This window comes from Onychomys torridus, chromosome 18, assembly GCF_903995425.1.
Source record: "Onychomys torridus chromosome 18, mOncTor1.1, whole genome shotgun sequence".
NCBI classification, from domain to species: domain Eukaryota; kingdom Metazoa; phylum Chordata; class Mammalia; order Rodentia; family Cricetidae; genus Onychomys; species Onychomys torridus.
Window position 1 is genome coordinate 35814324 of NC_050460.1, and position 26082 is coordinate 35840405.

Below are 26082 nucleotides of genomic sequence, written 5' to 3' on the forward strand. Positions count from 1 at the left end.
TAATAATCTTACAATTTTATCCTATCAAAGTTACTTGCCATCTTCTGGGGAACCGTAGGAAACATGGACTGCTTTTCTTGCCTCAGATTCATTAGCTAGGAAGGATTTCTTGGCACCGTGTTGAGTGCAGAGTGCCACAAGTTGTCATTTGCAGAACGGCACTGAATTGAGCTTCTAATGCTTTATTTGGTTTGATTTTGTAAATTTCAATAGTGGAGTACTTTCAGTTTATGGGATGAGGCTTCCAAATTCCCATTCTTTCGGGGGCTTGTCTGACCATCACTTCCAGAAGACTCTCCTGGTTGCCTGCTCTACTGCTGTCCTCTGCCAGGCACTCAGGAACAGGTGCAGCTTAGCCCTAGGGCACTGTAGCCAATTTACTGATGCCACAAACAGGACTGAGCACTTTATTTATTTGGGCAGATGAATCTTAGGGAAGGGTACAACCGAATTCCAAATGGCCATTCTGGGGTGTGTGCACATACAAAGGCTCTTTGTCATTAGCAGAAGCCTATGTGGGGCATTCTGTGCTTGGCAGAGGGACACTGAAGTTGCAGCTGTCAGTGGGAGAAAAGGGTTGGTCCATGATATCTCTATGCTGTGCCAACTCAGGGCAGGGCTTGCAGAGCAGGTGTAGCCTCACCCTATACTTGGGCAGATCCTCCCTTGAGCAGGCCAGGCCATGTGTTTCCCAAGAAGGTGCAGCTCTGAACAAAATCTGTAGTAACTGCCAGGTTACTGTAACTGCAAGTCTATGCCTCAGTGATGCACATACTCAAGAAAGCCTTAGCAAAACTGCTGGAGGGCTCTGATAAAGAGAAGGCGAGTATCTACCTCTCTCTGGATGTGAATGTGGAAGGAAGACAGAGGAGGCATTAAAATAAGCGGGCATGGGAATCTAAGCAGTCAGGTTATATGGAGAACATTAGAGAGATGAATGCCCATAACCCCAGCATTAGCATAAAATAACCAAAGTAGTATTGCTATGAATGAGCAAGACACTGATGTGTGGGAAAAAAGTGCAGTGGCATCATCTGGACAACCCACAGCAATGGCAGGACGGGGAAGCCACCATAACTAGAAGGAGGAAACTGAAGATAAGGCTCAGCTGGTTAAGAGTACTGGCTGCTCCTCCTGACAACTTGGGTTGGATTCCCAGCCCCCATATGGCTGTTCCTAATCATCTGTAACACAGACATGCATGCAGGCAAAATACCATACATTGAAAATAAAAACAAATACCTTTTAAATTATCACAAGAAGCTGTTTCACCAGTTAGCCTGAATAAGCAGGCTCTCTTCCCATTATAAGGTAACGTTCCTTGTCCAGAGCCGTACCCTGGCTGATTGCTGAGCTTTTGTGTTGATGGCTAGAAGGAAACAAAGCTTCACACCTGTTTGGTGGAGAAGCAAGAAGCTAAGTTTTGGTGAAACTCCTGCTGGCCTCTTGGGTCATCACCATCTTGTCAATCAGAGGGTGACAGCCTGTGCAATTTGAAAGGAAGCAAGGGATATGCCTGCTATGAGAATCTAGCTTCTGCATACAGATGGAGTCAGAGCTCACTTTGTGTCCTACCCATGTGCTCTGCCTCATTCTAACTTCATAGTGCACTCCTCCTCCTCCAGAACAGCTATTTCCCAGGCTAGCATTGCTCACCAGGGATGTTTGCAGAGTGAGCTGGCATGAATTATATAAGCCTTCCATCATGCAGGACAAACAGCCTGAATCCCAGCCTTCAATGGCTTGCCAGGGCCCCTCCTGCTCTGGAAGAATTGCCATGGAAAAGTGTTTGGATGTGAGCCCTCTTAGCAATGCAGTGTCAGCAAAGGCTGGCTTGGAGGTTTGTGGCTTTTTTCCTCCAGAAAAAAATCATGGATATTGCAAAAGATTCCTAAGAAATCACATGTATTTCTGCATGTGATAAGAACACTCATAACAACCTTATGCTGGAGATGTTCAGCTTCCTAAGAAATCACATGTATTTCTGCACATGATAGGAGCACTCATAACAACCTCATACTGGAGATGTTCTCCTTTGTGTGAGGAGAAACAGCCATTAGAAGCCATGGATTTAGCTCAGAGGCTCCTTTCTCTCTGGCTGAGACTGAACCTTGTTCCAGCTATACTCTTCCAAATCAAGAACAGGAGAGAAGTGTGTGGAGAGGCCCTGATGAGAGCAGGAGGCGACAGGAGACCCAGAGCAGGAAGGGATTAGGAAGGAATTGCTTGCTGACAAGCTTCCCCTGCTGCCCAAGTGCCTATATTCCGAAAGCTCCAGGCTGTAAAGAGTGCCTATGCCTGATGAGCGTGGGGGACTCTGTGTGGTGAGAAGATTTAGGAACCAATATGTGGCTATGGGGACTTTGCTAAAGTCTCTTTCAGACTTGTCTTTCCTACTGTGCAAGTAGGGGACAGGCTTCCAGGAGAAGCTAGAAGCCAAACTTCCATCAGGGAGTGGAGTATTTCCTAAAGCCCAGGGCGCCATTTTCATTCCCAATGCTGTTGTGCTGGAGGTGGGTGTGGAAAGAGTGCTTGGGAGAAGCTGTATGTACTGACATGTACCTGCCACATGGCCTTGGAGTAGAAACAACCCTGGAGTTGATCGTCTGCAGAGCAGTAGTTTGGATGTTCCTAGAACAGCCCTCTTGGGAGACCATAAAGACCTTGCCACCTTCATGCTCCATGGAGAGAAATCTTCATGGTACCTTCGCTTGCATTATGAGGGACCATGCCTACATGTGCTTCCTGAGTGTGATACTATTGTCATGTGGGGAAGCTTTCTTTCAAATTACACTGTCTGCTATCCTGGGCCTGACATTTTGCACAAATGCCATGTGCTAGCTAGAGTAAGCAAGACTCATCCAGTCCTATCTGGGAAAGATCTGCAAAGATTTTTATTTCAAAAATATTCTAAAATGTTACCACCATCCCCCAGATGCTTCCGTGAGAGGAGATGAGCCACAGGATGGTGCTCCAGAGAGTCACACCTCCGCCTGTATATGTTGGGGACAATCTGAGTCATAACTTAGTTTCTGACTTGGTATATCTAACACTCAGATAGCCAGCACAATATTAATTTGGGAGGATCATTTATGGAAAAACCTTGAACTTCCAGTTGGAATAATGCTTCCCATCACTTCAGCATCCCCCCGAAAAGTGGCACTGTTCTGAGAACTCCAGCTAAGGCATCTCCATTTATTTCAGCTCACATACTGTTCTGTTATATAATTGATCATTTATTTCAGGGGCGGTCAGATATGTGAAACAGAAAGGCTTTTGCTGGTCTTTAAGTAGTGTGTCTTGTCTGGAATTAGGCTTGTTCCCATATGCCGTATTCTTCTTTCCGGAGAGTGAGTATCCCTTGCATCTACTTACTCTGGACAGTAAGGGATCTCATTGCTCTGCAGATACTTGTATCATTCCAAATTTCCTCTTCAGCAGTCACTTTTCTGAGAAACAAGTAGTAAATGATTGAGGAATATTGTTTGTCTCTTCACTAACTTTTATAACGTCTGACGCTGTTTCCTCTTATTCAGTTCTCCTGGGAGTTGGGAGGCACGGTGGGGAGAAGCACATTTTAGTATAGACCCTGCGGGACGACCATACTGACTTATGCTAGAACGCTGCAGCACAGAGAGTTTTCACTGCTGTAATGAGAGGGCTGGTGGGAAGGACCAGAAGGTTTGAGAAACTGGTAGTGTAAGGCAGAAAACCCCCTTCCCAGTCTGGATTGGTTTGTGCTTTTTGACATACAGGGTGAGACTGTGGGGGAGACTGGTGCCATCTGCTGGTCAATTCTGAAAAGACATGAGAGGTAAATGTTCCATCTAGGTCTCAGAGCTGAAAGGAACCAGGAGGAGTTGATTCTTTGGCATCCAGACCAGTTCTGAAACAGCAGGGTCACATGAGACTCTCTGATGCTGTAGAACACTGAAGATAACATTCTCTAGTCATTAGCAGAAACTCATACCAAACCTTGATGATGAGGAGGAAGAGGAGGATGATGAAGATGATGATAGCTGGTGCTTCTTAAGAATAACATGTTCCCAGCACAGTGCTGGATGCTGTGCCTCATCTCATTCTCCATGACCTCTTTATTATTTGGGATCACATATGATCACCACTTTTTACCAATGAAGTAACAGATGGAGAAGCAAGACACCTGCTCGGGTGGAAAGCTTTCCAGCCAGTGATGTGTGATGAAAGCGAGGATGGTCAGAATCTACACCTTCCAAACACATCCTGAAACTCAGGGATTGTGAAATAAAATCCCCCTTAGGGTTGAATGAAACTCAGCTTCTCGGGTGAAATCCTAGTTGCCTGTAGATCATTCTCTGTTAATTCTTGCGTTCTCAATACTGAGCACATGAATGTTTAATGCTGAAAATTGTCGTTGAGTCTTTGGGATACATAGTCCTGTATGTAACATGTAGTAGGGTCAGCTAACCAGATAAAATCATGACTCCAGAGTAGGAAAGGGAAGAGGCAGTTAATGTATTTGGAAAGTGGTAGGGTGGTGGTGAACGTCAGATAGATAGGCTGGCATATTGACTGTAATTGCAAGAGCACATAGGACTGAATCACAAGACTACAGAGTCAACAATGGGGAAGTCTAAGAAAGTGAGTGGAGGAACTGGACACAATGCATTAGTTGTTTTAAGCTTCCGAAATAGGATACATTAAAAGAGCATCATTTGATGCTAAGAGAAAACAATTGCCCATTAGTCTAAAGAAGAAACAACAAATCATTACAAAGCACAATCTAACATATTTTAAAGGGCATTTAGCTGGTTTGCCCAGAAAAACAGTCTTAGTTTTAATGAATGCAATATTCATGAAATTACTTTGAAAATGCATTAGAATATAACAAGAAGTATTACTACTAACAAATGCATAATTGGCAGATTTCCCCTTTCCCTTTTCCATAACATAGACAGGATAAAAGAGATGTGTTGGACTTGGCATTAGAACTAGCAGTGAAGTGGATCAGCTTGCATGAGTTCCTGTGGTGAAATGCATAGAAGCCTCAAACACTGAAATTTTCAGGTACCTAGGCCATCACACATCAAATCACATGACAACAGGCTGGTAAATATCGTGTTCCTTTTAAGATGATAATACGTAGTATGCTGATGTTGAATGTAATGTGCTGATTTGAAGGGACTGTGAGATTCCATCCAGACGGCTTCCACTGGTTGCCTGTTCTCAAAGGCAGCCAGCAACGTGCCACCTAGTTCTTTTTCATAGTTATAAATATTAATTTTTGTAAACATAGGGCTAGAAATGGTCCTTAACTATTGGAGACTCATGTATCCTTCCAAAGGAGTCCCAGACAAATGGGCACAGGCATGAGTCGTCTCCTGATTTCTACGTTGGAGACTAGTTCACAGGTGTTTTACAATTAAACTTCACCATATTTCATACTGGTTTGTATGTTACTTTTTGTTTCCCAAGTCTGAATGAAATGTTGAATGTTTTTTGTTTTTTAAATGAAGGAACCAAAACCAACTGATCACAAAAGGACCCCTATGCTGCAGGCTTTTGACAATGTAATTGTTCAGTAGCCCCATTGAGTGACCGTTGAGAGCTCTGCTTAGAAATCAGAGTTAGTGTAGATAATTAAGGTTGTACTCTCCTGGGTCCCCCCCCCCCCAAGAGATGTGTTTTCAACTGGACTGAGCAGAGCAGCTGGGTGTTGGGGTCAGAGAGAAGGTGCATTCAGCTGGTGCCAAGCATCAACGCAGCCCAGGGTCATTATGTCAGCTCAACATGCCACCAGGCTCCATAAAATATTGCCATTTTCCCCCTGAAAACTATTTGGCCTAAGCAAATGCTATCCATCACTTCAAAGCTCCATGAATATGTCAAAGTACCATAAAACAATTAGTTGATGTAGCTCATTTCATAACTGTCCACACCTAGAATCCCTCAGTGAGTGCTTGCCAGTGGATAAATGGATGAACAAGCTGGGCTTCACTGTTGACATGCACCACAGGGTGCAAGGGTTGGACTGAAGGATGCTTAGTGAAGTATGCCAGGCAACCCACATGCTGCAGGGCCTTCAGTGGGAAGATCTTCCAAAGTCTGTACGAAGCCACAGTGAGACACCATTTGGTAGAGTAGGACTGGGATACGGGAAGACGGCATAAAGGATTTCTCCAAGGGAGAAATATGTTGTAGTTCCATGGTGGGTTTTTTTTTTCCAAACTCATCAATTCATACATTTTGAACTTGTATGTTTTGCAAAATGTAATGTGTGCGTTGATGAAAAGGATGGGAAAAGAAACAACAAACGAGGAAGGAATTTATTCGTTAGGAAGAGTTTCAAAGTACCAGGGTTTAATATGAGGTAGGAACAAAGTTAATACATGTTTATGTGAAGATTGTTTGTATATTTTCTGCAAACATTTCTTGTTGCCACCCTCCTCCCCAAAGGCATTTAATGCCCCTATACATGCCTAAGGGAGGCATTTGTGACACAGTTCTCCTGTGATTTCATCTTACGGTGAATCACTGTCTCCACTATGAAATGACAGCGGATGACTCCCTTTTGGTCTTCCTTGGAGGCACGCTGGCCAAAGAAAGTTCTCTGCTGCTGTTCAGCCTAACAGGCCCGTGAGTCCAGATTTTTCTTTGCTCCTGTTCTTAGTGGAAGTTTCGGTCACCTTCTGGACAACTCAGCTTTGACAGTCACTGTGTCTCTCTAGAGCTTCCGGGAATGTTTTCCTTGTTCTTGGGACTTTGAGTATATTTCCAGACTAATGGGGGACATGTACCACTAGGCTCCAGTCTGAGCTATCCTCTTGGGTAGTGTTTGATTTCTCCAAGCTACTATAGACCTCCTTTTCCCCTCCCTCCCTCCCTCCTTGCGTTCTTCCCTCCCTTCCTCCTTTCCTCTCTCACTCCCCTCTTCCCTCCTCTCCTTCCTTCTTTTCTTTGGGAGTGGGGGTGAGGTATTGCTGTTTACCTCTCATTGGTCTGGTACTCACTACATGACCAAACTTGAATTGGCAGCAAACCTTCTGCCTCAACTTCCTGAGTACTAGTTACAGGCATGGGCCACCCTGCATGCTTATAGATATCATTTCTATACTCAAAAGGAGGCCCAAGGTAACCTGAGTCTGCCATGCACAGACTTTGCTACACTTACCTCCTCGTTCTCTGTAGAGGTCTCTGCTGAATCTTGCCCTATCTCTAGAGTGTGTGCATCTCCAAGTACAGAAAAAAAATTGTCCTGATTCTAATTTTCTTTTTACCTTAACTTCCTTGGATTGACACTTTTTAAAATTAGGACATTTTGTGGTATTTCCTATGTCCATTAAAAGTTGAAATGATTTGTCAGTGAACTTGCCTATCAGCAAAATAAAAAGACACCAAAGAATGACCTTGCATTCATAATTCTTCCCAAAGTAGCCCACCACCACCTGTGATTTAAAGGAAAACACAAGGAATGTAGTTTTACATGAACAGTTGAAGATCAAGTTTATCGTGTCAAGTCACTCCCAAACATTGTTAAAAACGTCATGCACGCTGTATCAATTACCTTTCTGCTGTTGTGATCAATATCATGGCCAAATTCGATGACTTATAAAAGGAAAGGTTTATTTTGCCTTACATGTCCAGAGCTATCTGAGTCCACCATGCCGGGGATGCACAGCAGGAAGTGGTAGGTGTGGTGTCAGGAGCAAGAAGCTGAGAGATCATGTCTCCAGATGCAAGTGAAGGAGAGAGGGCTGAGTCAAAGTAGATGAAACTTTTTACTCTCAAAGCCCACTCCCAGTGACACACTTCCTCCAGCAAGACTAAACTCCCTAAACCTCCCCCATAAAATATCACCCACTGGGGACCAAGTATTCAAACACCCGAGCCTATGAGGGATGCTTATATTTTTCAATCTACCATACACACGTACTGCTAGCAAAGAACATAGAACTTCTACAATTTACTTTGCTTCTTAAAAGAAAACACAGAAAACAAAAAACACAAAAAGAAACTTCATTTCTTTGTCTCAACTTTCTGCATCCAACATGCTTTTCAATCTGTTTTTATAGCATAATGAAAAAGGTTTTCTAGTGTAAATCTTTTTCTGTTCTGTGTGTGTGTGTGTGTGTGTGTGTGTGTGTGTGTGTGTGTGTGTGACACAGGGCCAGCTTTCTTTTTATGTGGAGGAGACTGCCTTGGCCTTGAGGGAGTCCACATGATGGACTCTCTGATGGCTTCTATCATAGATGACTATGCTCAATGTCCTTTTGTTTGTTTGTTTTTGGTTTTCCAAGACAGAGTTTCTCTGTGTAGTTTTGGTGCCTGTCCTGGATCTCTGTAGACCAGGGTGGCCTTGAACTCACAGACATTCACAGACATTCACCTGCTTCTGCCTCCCTTCTGAGTGCTGGGATTAAAGGTGTGCACCACCGCTGCCTGGCTCAATGTCCATTTGTAACAGAATGTTATGCCCCCCCTTTTTTCCCTGGGGAGTGGGGCATAGGTTTTCAAATTGAATTCATGCATATAAAAGGAAATAACTTTGTGAGATGATCCATGTAAAATGTATAGGTTTAAATGACACTTGTACATGTTATCTATGAGGGATTCAGTGCACCCTTCAGGTTACTCAGTTCCATAGCCATTGTTCAGCATAACCATAAATCCTAATGGTCTTTGAGACCATTCTTGGATTTTTCCTTTGGTGAGCATATCTTGATTTCAAAAGTTGGACTCCAGAAAACAGGTATCATAAAATTTAATTGTAAATAAATTTGGGCTTTTGAAATAGATGATTACATTTAATAATCATTTTATTTGAAAACAAATGGCTGCCTAGAGCTCAGCATTGGTTTCTATTCCACTGAAGCCAGGGTGGCAGGTGGGTTTGAAATGTGGCACCTTTGTTACTCCAGCTTGTTGGTGTTCATGTTCTATAAATACATTCTCAAATGTAAACCGATAATAGAGGGTTCCTGTAAGTAGTGTTGTCCCCTGGAGACACTCTGCTCAGTATCTACCAAGTCACTGAGTGATTACTTATGAAGAGTCACAGTGCCCTGCCAGAGGGATGGACATCTTTTCCGATGGATCCACATGTTGCCTTCCTCCCTCTCCACCCACATTCCTCCCAGCACACATGGCCATGGGTTTGCCCTATTTTTCCCTTCAAGGTGTTTCCTCTTTCTTTAGTTTGGGGACGTCCTTCAGTGTTACACAGAAGTTGTTAGTGCTTTCACCCAGATCCCTCCATTATCATTTTTACATCTATCCCATTTATTTCTTTAATCACAAAGGATCTGACCCTGGATCATGAAGTGTATTTACTTGTATTTTACTTGAGTCTCCATCAAGCCAGAATTAGTTCTTCGACTTTCTGGACCTTGGAATTTTCCCAGAGCACAGGCCTACGGGTTTTTTTGGAGTGGTGTTGGATTTGCATTTGATGCCTTTTCATGATTGGATTAAGCTCTGCATTTCTGTGCAGCACCAGATCCATTCAGTGACAACCCCCCCCCCCCACACACACACATCACCTTGACATAGCTCTGGTGATGTTAACTTTGATCATTTTGAACAGCATGGCATTAGGCAGGTATCTTTAGCAAAGAGCTACCCTTTGCTCCTGTATAGTTAGCATTTTGTGGAAGGTCTGAGTATTCATTGTTTCATCTGCATTTCCCAAATCCATCACCTACCTGTTGACTACTGTGAATTCAGTTTGACATGATAGAGATCATCCTTGATGTCTATTCTTTTCATATGGCTCGAATTAGAATTGATGTTTTGTTGGTTTGATTAGTCAGTCTAGTTATATATAGCAGCTACTTGACTACCCTCTGACCACAGACCTTGTACAGGTTATTGTGACTAACTCTCACTGTATTAGCAGTTAAAGCATTGTGGTATGGTGTGAATACCTTCCCCATAGTTTACACCCACCTCTTATCCCTACTTATCACTTGCAATTTAATGGGTAGGGAGGTACTAAGTGTTTTGCCCCATGGGTAAGATAGAAACGTAAACTGATTTCATATAAATTAAATGGTCTGTGTCATCAATTAATGAACAGATTAAGGAACTAAAATGAATATTTTTAATGCTTTCATGATGCAATTTCTCTTCAAATAACAGCATTGTTTAAGTATAAGTTATTTCTCATTAATAATCATCTACATTATTGCTCACAATGTACTTTATAACATTCTCAATCTAATAATGACTTTTGAAAAGATACATACAGGGTGACTGGTTTTTCATAAAGGCAATTTCATTTTTTAAATAAGAATATCTGAAAACATGATGGAGGGAAGATCAAAACCATATCAACAAATAACATGGAGATTTGTACTATGTTTTCAGGAGGCAAAGGACATTATACAAGTGCCCAAGTCTTTACACTAACAGGGAATACTGTGTACACAGTTTCTGGAAAAATGTATTTGAAGGCAGAGTCACTGCATAACACATGCTACAGCCATATTGTTGTCAGAAAACCTCAAGTAAAGCTTTGTCAAGAATTTGCTCTTTAGCTACGTCTCTGCAGTTTCTCTGATATAGCCATTACTCATTGATGGTTGCTCTGACCTGTGGGCCAGGATATGCATGTACAATACAGATCATAGAGTGAAGATTCTCTCTTACTAGGGAAACAAACTGCTTGATTTCATGTATTAGGGAAACATATTCATTTATCCATAGCTGGAATTATCATTATGAGTAGTTTTAAACTCAGATACCTGTGCATATTGACATAGATACAAACCTTTCTTTTGTGCCTAATCCTCAAGATTCTTTCTGAACTCGATGGCCTGGTGGTGGTGCATCAGCCTCTGCACAATAAGCCAACAATGAATGTGCTGAGTAAATTGAATGGCTGGGCTCTTAAAAGCTGCTCTCTTCTGTCAATATGCTGCCATTTCTGCCCTTCCCAAGAGAAATGCAGTTAGCTTTTAGAAATGTAGTAGCAAAAATATGAACATTTTATACTTGTTATCATGTGGATCTGAAGCCTTGTCCAAATGATGTGTGTTAAAGGCTTAGACACCAGCCTATTACTCTACCGTCAGTTGTAGAAGCTTTGGGAGACAGGATCTAAAAGAAGAAAGCTAGGTCATTAAGGACATGCCTTTGAGGGATGTTGGGACCCTGGCACCTTCCTCTCTCGGTGCTTCATCATTCCTCTTAAATAGACAGTACCCTCAGCCAAGTGCTTCTACTATGATGCTTTACCTTGTGAAAGGTCCCAAAGCCACAGGGTCAAGATGCTACAGGGACAAGCCTCTGAAATCGTGAGCCAAAAATAAGCACCTTCTGTTTAGAAATTGATTGTCTCAGATTTATTGACACACCAGTGAACTTCAGACAATGCCACTTTATTTATTCCATCCACTCAGTCAATGAGCAAAACTGTAACTGTCATGCTTGATTTGACCTTTTGGGCAACAGCAAATGCCCCCAAGTTCTAGGACTAGTCCAAATCCTTTAGGCCATGCAGTTTGTGTGGAGCAAGTTACTCAGTAGGGCATCAGAAACCAGTGATGTCATCAGAAGCTGTTGATGTCGTCAGCAGCTGTTCACGTGCTTTTGCCTGGTAGTTACAGGAGCAGCTACATCCGAAGAGTGTGTGCCCACAGCTGCTCTCAAATGCCATTCTTCATAAGCTTCCATCTTCTCAGTGGTTAAGGTCAAGGGCTCATTGGGGTGACACATTCTCCACTCTAGGAATTCCAGCAGTGTTTTGAACTGATGGATCCTGTGGAACTGTTCATAAACTGTGTGATGCTGCCTCTTCCTTGCTGTCTCCCTCCCTCCCTCCTCTCGCACCCAGCCCCTTCCTCTTCTTCCTCCCCCCTCTTCTTCCCCTCCCTCCACTTTTTGCATCCCTCACCTCCTTCCCTTTTTTCTTCCCTCCCCTGTCACTTCCTCCTTTCCTGCCTGTTTCTTCTCTTCTTCTCTTCTGCCTTTCTCTCCATTCCCCTCCCTCCCTCCCTCCCTCCCTCCCCTTCTTTTCTTCCTTTCCTCTTCTCCACCTTTTTCTTTTTCCTCCCTTCTTCCCTTCTCCTTCATATCTTCTTCCTTCTTCCTCCTCCTCCTTTTCCTCCCTCTCTCCCTCTTTTCATCCTTTCTTCCTTTCCCTTCCCTCCCTCCTCCTTTTCACTTCCCTACATTACTTTCATTTAATGAAACCCGCGATCTCAAATCTATGGCTTTATAACTCTCAAACTATTTTGTCATCAATATTCTTTAAAGACAGTGGTTCCATTATATGTATGTGTATGTATGTCTTTAATAGACGTATAATATACCCATATATCCATTCATATATATATATATATATATATATATATATATATATATATATATATATATATATATATATATATATCTTGGATGGGCCAGAGCGGGGATGCTGGAGAGATGTCTCATTGGTTAAGAGCACTGGTTGCTCTTCTGATTTCCAGAACCCACATGGAGGCTCATACTTACCTGTAACACCAGTCCTATGGGATTAAACACCCTCTTCTGGCCTCCTCAAGCACTGGCTGTGGGCACAAGGTTCACAGGCATACATGTAAGCAGAACTCCCATATACACAGAATAAAAATAAAGTCTAAAAATTTTCACATATGTTTGTCATTGCACATTTTGCACATTCAGGTGGTCATATCTGTCCCTGTGTGGTGCTCACTTAGTTTTGTTTTAGCGGTCATGCTTGGTTGCAGCTTTATAGAGTTAGCTGAGTTTCCATAGTGTAGCAAGTGTTTGAAGAACCTGGGCTGAAAACCACTAGCTGTGCCCATACACACTTACTGCCCTGGGGATGATGGTACTGTTTCCACTGATCCACTGTATGGATTGAAAGAAGTAATAATGGGTTACAATGCTTGCTTCAAAACTTACATACTTTATAAAGTGTATAAATGTCAAATGCAAATGTCCACAGACTCAGCACAGTACCTGACAAACAGTAAGCACTTAATATATGCATATCAGCCATGGTTATCTCTCATGCAAAGTTCTCCACAGAATGCTTTAAAATATGAGGGACAACAGCATGTCTATTCAGCTCAGTAGTCCTCAACCTTCCTAATGCTATGCCCCTTTTATACAGTTCCTCACGCTGTGGTGACCCTCAACCATCAAATTATTTTCATTGCTACTTCCTAACTGTAATTTTGTTACTGTTATGAATCATAATGTAAATACCTGTGTTAACCAATGGTCTTAGGCAACTCCAGTGAAAGGGTTGTTCAACCTTCCCTTTAAAGGGGCCGGGGGGGGGGGGGGGCTGCATGTTGAGAACTGCTGTTTTAGCTCCTCAAGGGTAGCACAGATGGTGGGTGTCTGATTCAGCTCAGAGTTGAGGCATTCACCCTTAAACAAGTGAATGCTTTAGGGCAGTTCAGGGGGATGGTACCTCCGGAAAGGTTAATGGTCTTCTCTCTACCTCAGGCGTCCTGTTTTCCCTGGTGGTGGTGCTGTACGTCATCTGGGTCCAGGCGGTGGCTGACATGGAGAGCTACAGAGCCATGAAGATGAAACACTGCTGGGAGTTCACCCCTTCTGTTCTGTATGGCTGGTCATTCTTCCTGGCCCCGGCTGGCGTCTTCTTTTCTCTGCTAGCCGGGTTACTCTTTCTAGTCGTTGGCCGGCATATTCAGCTACATCACTAAGTTTAGCCCCTCCAGTGTCCAAAGCACGGTGCCTCCGGTTTCTATTTTCTGTTGATGATATCAGCATAAAATCCGTTGATGTACATCAAGAGTTGTTTTTTTTTGTTTTTTTTTTTTTTTTTTTTTTTTTTTAATGAATCATTTTACTCATGATTTCCACTCATAAGGAAGTCCTTTGACTTCTCTAGAACCCAAAGCTGTCTGTGCTGGTGAGGACTCAATTCTCTAAGGAGCGGGTAGTGGGCCCATCATAGAGTTTGGGTACAAATGAGATCATCCACAGCAAACCAAGTTTAGGCTGAATGTCTCCTTGACATTCACTTCTGCTATTTTATTTTTTAATAAGGAGAATAATTGAGAACGGAAAACAAATGTCAGATGACTGATTTTGTTTCTTCTCCACCTACATGCCCACACACAGACACATACTCATCCACTGACTTCTGTGAGCAAATGATTCATTATTTAAAAATAGATAACTGTTGTTCCTGCTATCAGAACCAGAGTTCAAGTGGGACACAGCAATAATACCAAATGTACTTATTCTCATTTATTACCAGCAGCATTATCTGAGTTTTCTTTCTTAATTATGCATGCTTACGGAAACCTTACACTGTTGGAAAGTAGCAGGTCCACATGGTAAACTGTATGTAATGCATATTAGAATCGCAGAAAGTTACAGGGGGCTAACCCTGGATTGTAATACAGTTTAAAATATGTAAAAACCAAGTGCCTCATCTGAGCGCATAATTCTATTTGATATTTTTAAATTCCCATTTAAAACTTAAATGGCTAAGATGTTCAGCATGTTTAAATTTATTGAGAGAGCACACTTTCAATATTCCCCACTATAAAGATCCCAGATACTTCCATGTAGGATTATAATGGTCTTGCTTTATGAAGACCATGGCATATTAACTTTCTCTGACATTTTATAGGATCCAGTTCTTCTGATCATTTGACTCCCATACTGTCCCTCAATTTTTTTCCTTTGTAGTAGATGTATTAACACTCTCAGATCCACAATTTCCTCTGACCTCCTACAAGAAAAAGGTCTTGTGGGGAAATATAATTCTTTATTGTTCGCTAGCACAGACATTTTGCATATCAAAGAGGTTCATTTGCCAGGATTGTTGATTGAAACTAAGCCCATCTGAGAGGCTTCCCTCCACTGGTACTTGCATTCTGGAAGTTTCCATCAAGGAGGAGTTTGGTGTTTGTGATGAACAGAGAAATACACAGCACTTGAGCTTTGTTGGGGACCCAGCGATGCCTTCTGCAGTTGTAGCAAGAAGGGAAGGTCACACTGAGGCAGGGGATGACCACCTGGAAGGTGCTCCCGGAAGGAAGGTTAGCCTTGCTGGCCTGTTGAAGGTACAGTGATGATGCTGCCTCAGCCTTCCCCACAGCCTGCTTTGTACACAGAGGGGAAACTGGAAGAATGGGGGAGCCTGAGCTATCTACTCACCCATGAGGCATTTTAGTGACCGCACTTGCCTGAAATAGAAACAGCTGTGTGTAAAGCTCCAGGGTGTTCAGCTCGTCTCTCAAACCATATCAATGCATGCATGTGTGTGTGTGTGTGTGTGTGTGTGTGTGTGTGTGTGTGTGTGTGTTACTCCCCCTTTGTCGTCTTCTGTTTCCTTTTGATATTGCTTCACTTACTCCTTGGCTTTCTTTGGCTTGGTTATCGGAAAAATAATTCTGGGTTCTGTTGTGCATATTGCCCGTGATATTAAGCTATGGCATGCGATGAAGTTTTCCAGACGATGCTTAGATGTATCTGGTTAGTTTGTGTCATCTGAACATACAATTCTTTTTTGTAGAACTTTGGAATGGAACCTTTTTTTCCCCGGACTGTATGCCATTTAAACTTCACATGCAAGCTGTTTCTAGTAAAAGTTTGAATATTTATAAACTTCAGATGGTTGCCCTTATTTTCTATTTCACGTATGTGGCTACTGTGTGTTTATCCTAAGGCAAATGGCCAAATAGCTGATGGGTATGACAATTCATACAGATCCACCCAGCAGAAGTCTTTCTGAGTTGGAATGTGACACTCACACTGATGCTAAGTACCATTTTCAACTGCTTAAGAAGTGGATGGGATGCGGGTGAGATGTGTTTGCAGGGTTGATATATAAACTATTGCATGAAAGTGAGGGTAACAGCTTCATGTCTGAGGGCACTGTATTCAGATTGGCCACGCTATGTCTCTTTCTGTTTGGAGTACACTAGCCCATTTTGGAAACAGTCAAGGGAAAGGTTAAAATTGCTTAAGAGTGTTGATTTTGTACTATTGCTTTTGCATTTAACAAATAGGATGCTTCTTCAGTGACTCAAGTAAAAAGAGTGAGTAAGGAAGGCTATGAGGAACAGCTTGCAGATCCCGGCAACTGGGATAGCTCTGTGGATTGGACCTTCTCAGTGGGCTTGGGTCAATCAGTGGCAGATAACGCATGAATTAAAGCCGGCTGGAGGAACTACATGGGGCAACTTAATGATGGTGTTCAGCTTAGGTTTGGATGGTAAGGGTGTCTAAAATAATTCACTATCTGGCGTGCTCTCCATGGTCATTTTAACCATGAATCTGTGAACAACTGTGTTGAATTTGAAGGTTAAATTCACTTGTGAAGGAATACAGTAGAGAAAATAGCACCATTTGGCAATTACCATTAAAATGTACAGGTGTGTATGTGTGGGGGCAGTGGGGAGGGAGTGGGCAGAGAGAGACAAAGAGACAGACAGACAGACAGACAGACACACACACACACACACACACACAGAGAGAGAGAGAGACAGAGAGAGACAGAGAGAGACAGAGAGAGACAGAGACAGAGACAGAGAGAGACAGAGAGACAGAGACAGAGACAGAGACAGAGACATAGACACACACACAGAGGCACAGACACAGAATATTGTGACGATCATCATCAATGTCTGTGAGCTGGGCTAGCTTTACAGGTTATAGAGATGCCATCATCTCTGGATGCCATCTTAACAGTATCACTCAACTGATGATGATTTATTTAGTTCAGCCATACTTTTATACGGGGCTTATAAAAGAACTTAGAATGCCAGAGGCAAACGCAAATGACTGCTGGATATAGCTGAACCTGAGTCTGCAGTTGGGGAGAATTGTGGGGAAATACCAGTAGTATTGGGAAGCAAAGAAATGAGCAAAATCAACCCAAGATTTGCTTCTGGTGAGCCTCCAGTGGGAATGGGAAGTTCATAAACAGAGATGAATAGAAAATTGAATTCTCATTGATGGTTAGGAGGAATTAAATATATGAAGACTTTTCAGTGATGGTCAACTGTAGGGGGGAAATTCCTGAAAGAACTTGGGAAGACAGTGTCGTCTTACATGTTCAAAATCAGGAAGGGCAGAGAGATAGTTTCTTTCATATTATAATGCACACACAAACTAAGCAGTAGATCCTTTAAACTAGTTGGCAGGAAAAAGAGGATAGAGAGGAAAAACTTCTACTCAAGGGTAGCCATAGACAAGAGCAGTGTTACCTGCTGCCATCCCAACTTCTCAGAGCAGAAGCTGGAGGATCTCAGTGTTCGAGGCCTGCTTACACCACACAGTTGAGTTCAAATCCAGCCTGGGCACCATAGCAATATCCTGCTTTAAATAAAAAGGAAAAGGAGGGCTTGGGGATATAGCTTAGTGGTAGAGGTCTTGCATAGTTTGTTCTAAGTCCTGTTCAATCTCCAGGCGCTGGAGAAGGGTTCATAGTTTCTGAACTGGTTGACAAAAGCCAGAGTTCTGGTTTCTTCTTCAGCATCAAGGTCACTGTGAGGCACGTGTGGTGGTGGGTACTAGAGAAAAGGCTGAAATCACAGCAGAACATTCTGGCCAACCCACTAGCTTTTAGGCTTCCCCTTTCTCTGTCCTGTGGCAGTATGAAGCCAGCTGGGTTCTGTGAGTTCATTCTTTGGTCACCTGCATTTCGGATGGCATGGCTGAAGGTAAGAAAACTCTGTCTGGGACCCTAGTTTTAATCTTGCACTTTTCAGAAGGCTTTGGGGGACTAAGCTTTCACAAATGTCACACCTGTGTGTAGAAGCATATGGTAAATCTAATAGGTCCACTACTTCCAGATATTTATGTAAATTATAGAATTTGGTCTGCATATAGAAAAATTGAGTTATGTACAATTTAGCTAGAGTTATATGTTTATGAAGTGTCTTTGTAGGTCGTTGGTTAGGATGACTGCATCTTCCTGGGTAAGTGGGAATAGGACTGGTCTCTTGCTTCATACGTGTGACAGAGAGTCCAAATTGGCTCTAGAGAGCAGGCAGGTGGGAGTACATCAGCCTGCATTGATCCCAGCATTAGGTTGGGTGAGTCACTAGAATAAGATAAGAGCAAACACAGCAAAGATCTTAATATTCTTCTGCAGCCGTGCATTGTGTTATTGTGACTTAAATCAGTGAGGACATGACAGTCTCCCTTTACCTGACAGATCCTCCCTCCCTCCCTTACTTTCTTTCTCTCTTCTCTTTCTTTCTCCCTCTCTGTGAATTTCTTTTTTCATTAATTCTAAACTGAGGCTGGAAATGTTGAAACACCCTGTCAGTGCCTCAGGTTGTCTTGGCATTAAAACTTCCTAAGCATCTAGGTGTTTAAAGTGGGCATCTTAAAAAGAATGACATACAAAGAATCACATTTACAGCCTTGTATGTTAGCGTGCTCTATAGAGGGACAATAAAAGAAATATTGATACAGTGTCTCACTTTCCAAAAAGATAAGGGAACTTTATCTCAAGGAAAAAATATTTGTAAATATCTTTGAAAGGGTTAGGTATGAAGTTGGGTTAATTTGTGTTTATGCATATGTGTATGTATGTGTGTGTGTGTGTGTGTGTGTGTGTGTGTGTGTGTGTGTATCCTGCAGTCTATTCATATTTAGATGTGTATGTAGATATATATATTTATGTATATACATAGATGGCTTTTATGTATATGCATAATATGTATGGATTTGGACAAACACATATAACATATAGACCCTGGTATTCAGCTATACACATGGGTATGCATATTGTGCTGGCTAATATATACATATATGGCATATATATGTATGTGTGTTTTAGGAGGAGTTACTATTGTTACAATGAAACACCATGACTACAGGCAAGGAAGAAAGGGTTTATTTGGTTATTTGCTTTACATTTCCACACTGTAGTCCATCACTGACGGAAGTCAGGGCAGGAATCTGGAGACAGGAGCTGATGTAGAGACCATGGAAGGGTGCTGCTTACTGACTTACTCCCCATGGCTTGCTCAGCCTGCTTTCTTAGAGAACCCAGGACTACAGCCCAGAGATGGCTCTACTCACAATGGGCTGGGCTCTCTCCCATCAATCACTAATTAAGAAAATGTTCTGCAAACCTACCTATAGCTCAGTCTTATGGAGGTGTTTTCTCAGGTGTTCCCTCCTCTCAGATGACTGTAGCTTCTGCCTAGTTGATGCAAAACTGGCCAACACAATATGCATACCCATGTACATCAATGAATACCAAGGTCTGTATGTTTTATGTGTATTTATATAAATATTTTGACTGCTAGAATATATTTATGTATAAAGGATGTTTACTAAGATATATGTACATTATGTACACATAGATGTGTATGAATTAAAACAAATATTTGTTACATATGTATTTATATAACTACCTTATACACTGAAATACATTTGCATATAAGAAATGCTTACATAGGGTACATATATACATATTATATATACATATATGCCTGCACACCAACATATATATGTTATATGTGTATTTATATAACTAGTTTATATAGTAGGATGAGTTTATATGTAAGAAATACTTATGTGTTTATATATGCATATATATGTATATATACCCAAATATCTGTATCTCTCAGGCCTTATGGAGCTCTTGAGTTTCACTAAAGTGGAGGACATCTTGTGTTCCTGTGTGCCTGTCCTGGTGGTGAGTGAGGAGTGAGGCAGTGTCCATTAATCCTAGCATTTCTCTGTTCCTTGGTCCAGACATATGTGGTGTTTCATAGGCAATTGGCACATGAAGTTTCCCTATAATTTTCCAGTGCAAATGACTGTGTTCTTAAAAGCATCTGGGTGCCATCTAGCAATTGATGGCTGATAAATATTGATTTAATACTTATAACTCTTCGGGCACAAAATTCCTTCCTGAGCAGCATATTTAGCTCATTTGTTTTTACTGTCATTCTGCAGCAGATCAGGCCAGCTGGGTTCTCAGTGAACTGCTTATCTGGGTGCCTATAAAGAGGCTGGCGTGGTGGGTGCGGGAAGATAGTAAACCTTGGTCTGAAGACCTGAGTCCCCATCTTGGGTTTTAAACCTATACCCACAAGTTATTGTAACCTGCTTTGGGTCAGTTTCTTTATCTAGTTCATTCAACAGCATGAATTGTGAGCATGCACTGTTTCACAAATGGTGCTAGGTACTGCGTATGTAATACTAGATAAAGCAGATGTGGGGTATCTTCATTCTTCTGTGTAGGGCTCATATAAGGGCTATAGACAACACATGAAGAAAAAGAAGTAGAACATGTCACATTCTCCATTGCTCATTGGCAAAGCACTTCAATATGGTCCTAGAGTCAACACAATTGAACGATAAATCTGTTTAAGTTTTGAGGAGTACCAGAAATTGACAGGACTCAGTATGAGACTCTTGCTGAGCCAGAACATTCCATCTTCCTTAGGAAGCTAAATGCTCCCTGATTTGCTTTTCTCTAGAAGTGTTTAAGAAGACATTTGTGGGATTACTTTTGAAGTTTGGAGTTTCTCTCCTGTCTAGACAAATCATAGTAGCTCCCACTGGTGTTATGAGAGATCTCAACTTCCTATTGAGGACACTCTGAAGGCACATCTGTGAGTCTCACGGGGCTTTGGTAGGAGGTCGAGGTCAGCCTGGGTCACCTAGAGGGTTTCTGTCCCAAAATGAAAAGGAAAAAAATGAAAGAAAAATCAAGAGAGCAATTGAAAGACTTGCTCTATTACTGTAATAGAACCTGTGCCTGGAATTCTGTAATATGTAAGGTGCCCATTTGTGACCTAAGAAAATACTTGAGATGTAAGGAAAAATCTAGCTTATTAAAAAAGGGTGATAAGGTGAAAGAATATGAAGGAGGATTTTAGATATGGGCTTAAGTTGGATTCACAGTACTTCTGATATATCTTCATCCTTATCTTACTCTTTTTGAACAGGGCTAGGGTGAACCAGGGCCTCACACATGCAGTGCATACCTCCAAGTCTAGCCTTAACCACATCTATACTTAGGAGGCAATGCAGAGGAAAAGCTGTTTTTCTACTCTGTGTGACTGTCTATATGGCCACTGGAGGGCTATACTCTGCCATATTACAGCTTTTGACTCATCTCCATCAGCTAAGGTTCCCTAACACTCTCCAGTCCACAGGTAGCTAGATTTGCTGAGTGAATGTTTTGCTCAATTGCTTTATTACAGTGTTTTTTTTCAACGTGAAATATTTAACTTTAATGCCCAGATTTCAGTATCTACCAAGCTCTCTGTAATACAGTTTCCAAGGTGACTGCCTAATCCACACAATAGGACATAGGGAAAAAAATGTTAATCAAATCTTTTAATTCTCCAAGCTGTTTTGCTTTCCAAAAGTAATACATATTCATAGATATTCAGTGGAAAGGGGCACCAGGGCAGTTACTAATGACACTGTCCTCTACCACTAGGAGCCAGGAGTAGTTCTAAGAAGCAACCAGGAAGTTTTGCAGAGAAAAGTTTTGTAGACTTTGTGTGTGTGTGTGTGTGTGTGTGTGTGTGTGTGTGTGTGTGTATGTATATATGCATGTGTGTGTGTGTATGTTTCACATGTTTTGTGTGTGCTTGTATGTTATATGTGTATTGTACGTGTGCATTTTGTGTATCATGTTTTTGTGTGTGTGTGTTTATGTGTGTTTTACATGTATGTGTTGTGTGTTTGTTATTTATTTTTTATTTATTTATTTATTTATTTAATGTATAGGTGTCATGCTTGTATGTCTGTCTGTGCTGGTACATGTGTGGCTGGTATCTAGGGAGGCCAAGAGAAGGCATCATATACCCTGGGACTGGAGTTTCCGTTGGTTGTGAGTCATCTCGTGGGTGCAGGGAATTGAACCTGGGTATTCTGGAAGTCCTCTTACCTGCTGAGCCAGCTCTCCAGTCCCAGTTTCATCTTTAACTTGACGCTACAGCTTTAACACTTTTGTGCCATTCAATACATTCCAAAGATTGCTTATGCTTTCCAACTACAGCCAAGCCGTACTCCTGAATGCATGCTGGCTGCCCTGAGTTTAGCCTTGTCCTCAGAGAGCTCATAATTTTAGTTATGTTGCCGCTGCCCCTGTGCATTATAAAGAAAACAAAGGGCCATGCCCAAAGAGACTATGGTGAGCTAGGTATGGACTAGTGAAATCCCATAGGAAACATAAAAGGAGCTTTGTAAATGTCCCCAGAATGAAAGTTAAAACACTGTTGAAACCGATGGTTAATCAGGTTTTGAGCAGTGTCTTCGTGACTGTGACATTGATTCCTTTGTCTGGAATTGTCACTTTCCGTGGAGAGAAGAAACAGAAACAGGGGTGTGTAACTTGCTCTGAGCCACACAGCAAGGAAGGATAGGAAGTAAATCTTCAGGTGTTTGAGGGTCCATGCTTTTTCTATGTGTTCCCTGTAATTGTAAAAAGAGACTGCTTTGAACCTTTTAAGATGAAGGCTTCTTAGTGTCACATTGGATTAGTTGCATGAATGAAAAGCAAAGTTGCACGAAGTGAGTCCCTTTTAAATCCTTGACTCATGGTGATTCAGCATTGGAGTGTGAAACACTGGCTGCTTTGGGGGTAGTGAAACATCTCAGTCCATTTGTGTGGCATGCCCAATGACCAAGTGAGTCATTAAGGAGAGGCAGAAGGGAGTCTAAAGCCACTTGGACAACATCTTCCACTCTGAGGACAATATAGAAAGCCAACTACTTTGAAAGCATGCCTTGCCTGTAGCAATGTCAGCTGGAACATTGGCATCTAGAGGAGATAAGCGTTTCAATTGGGATGGTCCATGGACATCCCACGCTCAAGCAGGGCACTGAGCCACCCCGCTGTCTGAGCAGTGCTACTGTCAAAACCCCCTAGTGAGGTGTCCCCAGTAGAACAAAGATCTACTTGCTGATGATTAGGACAGCCGTGGGCACTAGAGTCAGGAAACCTCTGAAAAAGGTCCCAAAAGGGAATCATAATTCCATGCTCAGCAGTGCGGTGCCAAATGGGTGATTAGCATCTCTGTGGTCCAGTCTATTCATGCATGGAACTGGACAGTGAATGAGTCTCTCCAGGTACCTGGAACAGTGCCTGCCACCAAGTAACTGTTTCATGAAGGCTATCAACTCGTGTTGTCACTTTAATTGACTACATTTCTGTAATTGCAGATCTTGTTCTTACCCTTCTGAGGCCAGCAGCCATATCTTTACCCCAGACCATCCCCTGTCCCTCATTCCCACCATCATTGTGGGAACATCTGTATATGACATGGCCTCGGCTGACTCAGATTGCCTGGGAAATAAAGGAGAACCCACCACATATCAAGACTGTATAATCATAGGGTACCTTCCCTGCAGAAACAGGCCACCAAAGAAGAGAAATTAGCCATGATATGGTTTGGAAGGGCTTGTGAGACATAATTCCCAATGATACTACAGATATTAAAAATGGGAGATCCATCTGAATAGATACAAAGGGGGATGATGAAAACTTACCCTGCTTTCCATCAGCAGTCCTTGCTCCTCTGTTTTGTGGCTTCGCTTTGAAGCTGGTCCTCTATTTGCCACTCATACATAGCAGGTCACCAGACCTGACATGGGCCATTTGGTAGCTATTTAAAACCCAGCTCATGTTACTCTGGCGGTGCCAAGTACCCATGTTGCAAACTGGTACACGGCTGATCTCAACAGACAGCATTCACTAGGCCCTGGTCTCTGAAATTAAAGGCACCATCTCTGTGATCCTCTTCTTTCTTTATGCAGAACTTCTTTTGGGAACGGCCTCTTGTTCACACCACAGGGGAAGTCTGGCGAGGCTGTCATTCTGATGGACTGTATTATCAGGAACATTAGCTTTTCCTCCCTCTACATTTGCTTAAGACCTTAAAAATTGCGGTGAACAAGAAGTGTTAAATAGAATGAAATGACCTGCCAAGGGGAGATAGGGCATTCTCAAATGACTTCAAAAGTTTCCCTAGCTTCACAGCGCTGTAGGCTGAGTTTCCGTGCGTCCTCAAAGCTGAGCTCTGCATTCTTCCCTGTCCCCCTTTCTTCCCAAAGGCCGTTGGATGTCATTGATGTGGGAAGATTATTTCTTGAAAAGAAACCACAGTCGCTTCTGCTTAAGAAGCAGATGAGGGATTTGAAAGTAGGAGCGAGTGTGTTGAGCAAAGAAAGAATGGATTTGAACCTCACCTTCATTATCACACATGGTGGAATTCCAGAGAATGCCTAAGAAAGACAGGATGGCACACGCCCATAAGCCCAGCACTTAAGTGGTTCAGAAGATCAAAGTCGTCTTTAGGCACACATCGATTTCCAGGCCAGCCTGGGCTACAAATGTCTTCGTTTCAAAAACAACCACAGGAGGGAGGTAACAACCAAACAAAACTGTAATAACTAAAAGAAAGAAGTCGTCTTCCACAACATTTGAATAATTCCTGGCCTAAATTACAGTGATTTGAAGGTTAAAGACAAAGATACGTAAGCATGGAATGATGGCTCACCAGTTAAGAGTGAGTACAGCTTTCCCAGAGGATCCAAGTTTTGTTCACAGCACCAATGTTGTGCATGCAGCACTAGAGTGTCTGACTCCCTCTTCTGGCCTCCAGGGGTACTGCGTTTACATGCACCTAGCCACACATAGCCACTTACAGGCAACACACACACACACACACACACACACACACACACACAATTACAATATTATACACACATACATACACATATATAATTTTAGCTTAGCATGTAGCTTGGTTGTTACCTAGGGAAGATAAATCAAACCTCTAATCCTGGAATATGGGTATTAAATGCCCCTTGGGCACATGTTGGAAAAAAATGGAAAGAACTGCCAGAACTTGAAAAAAATGTGAGCATGGGGCCCCTAATGTAGGTAGTGGCCTCTGAGAAGATAGTCACATTCTTTTCTGTGTGATATTGAAAAGGTTTGCAGAGCTGGAAATACAAGGTGGCAAGCTGCTCATGTCATGTGTTGTGTTTACAAAAGAGCCATCAGGAAAATGGTGTAAGATTTTGCCATCTTCTGTTTCTGGTTCTATATGACCTGCCAGTCTTACTTGTTAATGTTCATGTTATGGTCAGCTTGTGATATTCAGGCAACAGCCACAATGTGACAGTTCACCCTTTCTGGTGATCATTAAGGGCATGCAAATGCCGAAGGCAATCTAGAGCCTCAGTCTTCTCGATGGCTTCTATCTAAACCTCCTCTGGCTGGGTCACAAGGGTGCTCAATAAATGCTGACGGAATGAACGGAGGTCAATAGACCACACTGCTGTGACGTTCTAGCACAGGGCAGAGCCCTCCACCTACGGCTTAGAACAGAGTGGAAAACCTAAGATGGGATTCTAATGCTGACTGTTGTACCCGGAACTGGTGAAGGCATGGATTTCTAGGGTGTAGGAGCTATGACAAGAGGTGTATAAATACTTGTGTGAAGAAAGTATGGCTCTTTAGAAAAACACAGACTGTTCTTTGAAAAGTTTAGAACAGATCAGGTGTTAGTAAATGTGAATTACCCTCACTCCAGGAGACAGGGTCTCCGTAGGTAGCTCAGGTTGTCCTTAAACTCTAACCTGCAGCCACCTCAGTGCTGAGATTAAAGGCACCGCAAAATTATGCCTATGCTACCAGCATCACTGCAGTTCCCTTTGGGAACTACATGAATAGAAGAATTTAGGAATGGACTCAAAAGGAATCTCAATGGAAATTTATTAGAATTTAAGAGAAAACCAGTTTTGGGTAAGTGACAATCCCGACCGCAGCCAGGAGAATTAAAATGTCCAAGCTTTAAAGTTAGGCTTGAACCAGAAGTAGGAAGCTTACTGAGAGAGGGAAATGTGATTCCAAGAATGGAAATGGACTGGTGAGCAGAGGGAAGAGCCCAAAGGCATCAGGCTGTGTGGGGTATGGTCTTTTATAGTCACCCCCCATTTGTTCTCTCAGGGCTTTGTTTCTGACTGTACTAGTCAGGATTCTCTAGAGGAACGTGTGTGTGTGTGTGTGTGTGTGTGTGTGTGTGTGTGTGTGTGTGTGTGTGTGTTTATTAGAGTGGTCAGTCAGACCATGGTCCAGCTGGCCCAACAGTGGCTTCTCATGAATGGAAACCCCAA

At 42.4% G+C, this 26082-nt stretch overlaps 1 protein-coding gene across 1 annotated transcript in view; it reads left to right on the forward strand.

Moving 5' to 3' along the window:
- Tmem182 (transmembrane protein 182) overlaps positions 1–13687 on the forward strand; it is a 48741-nt gene extending 35054 nt beyond the window's left edge. Inside the window, exon 5 of the mRNA XM_036168140.1 lies at positions 13438–13687. Within this exon, the coding sequence (XP_036024033.1) occupies positions 13438–13658 (221 nt within the window). The 3' untranslated portion in view covers positions 13659–13687. The remainder of the gene's footprint in view (positions 1–13437) is intronic.
- Positions 13688–26082: the final 12395 nt, after the last annotated feature.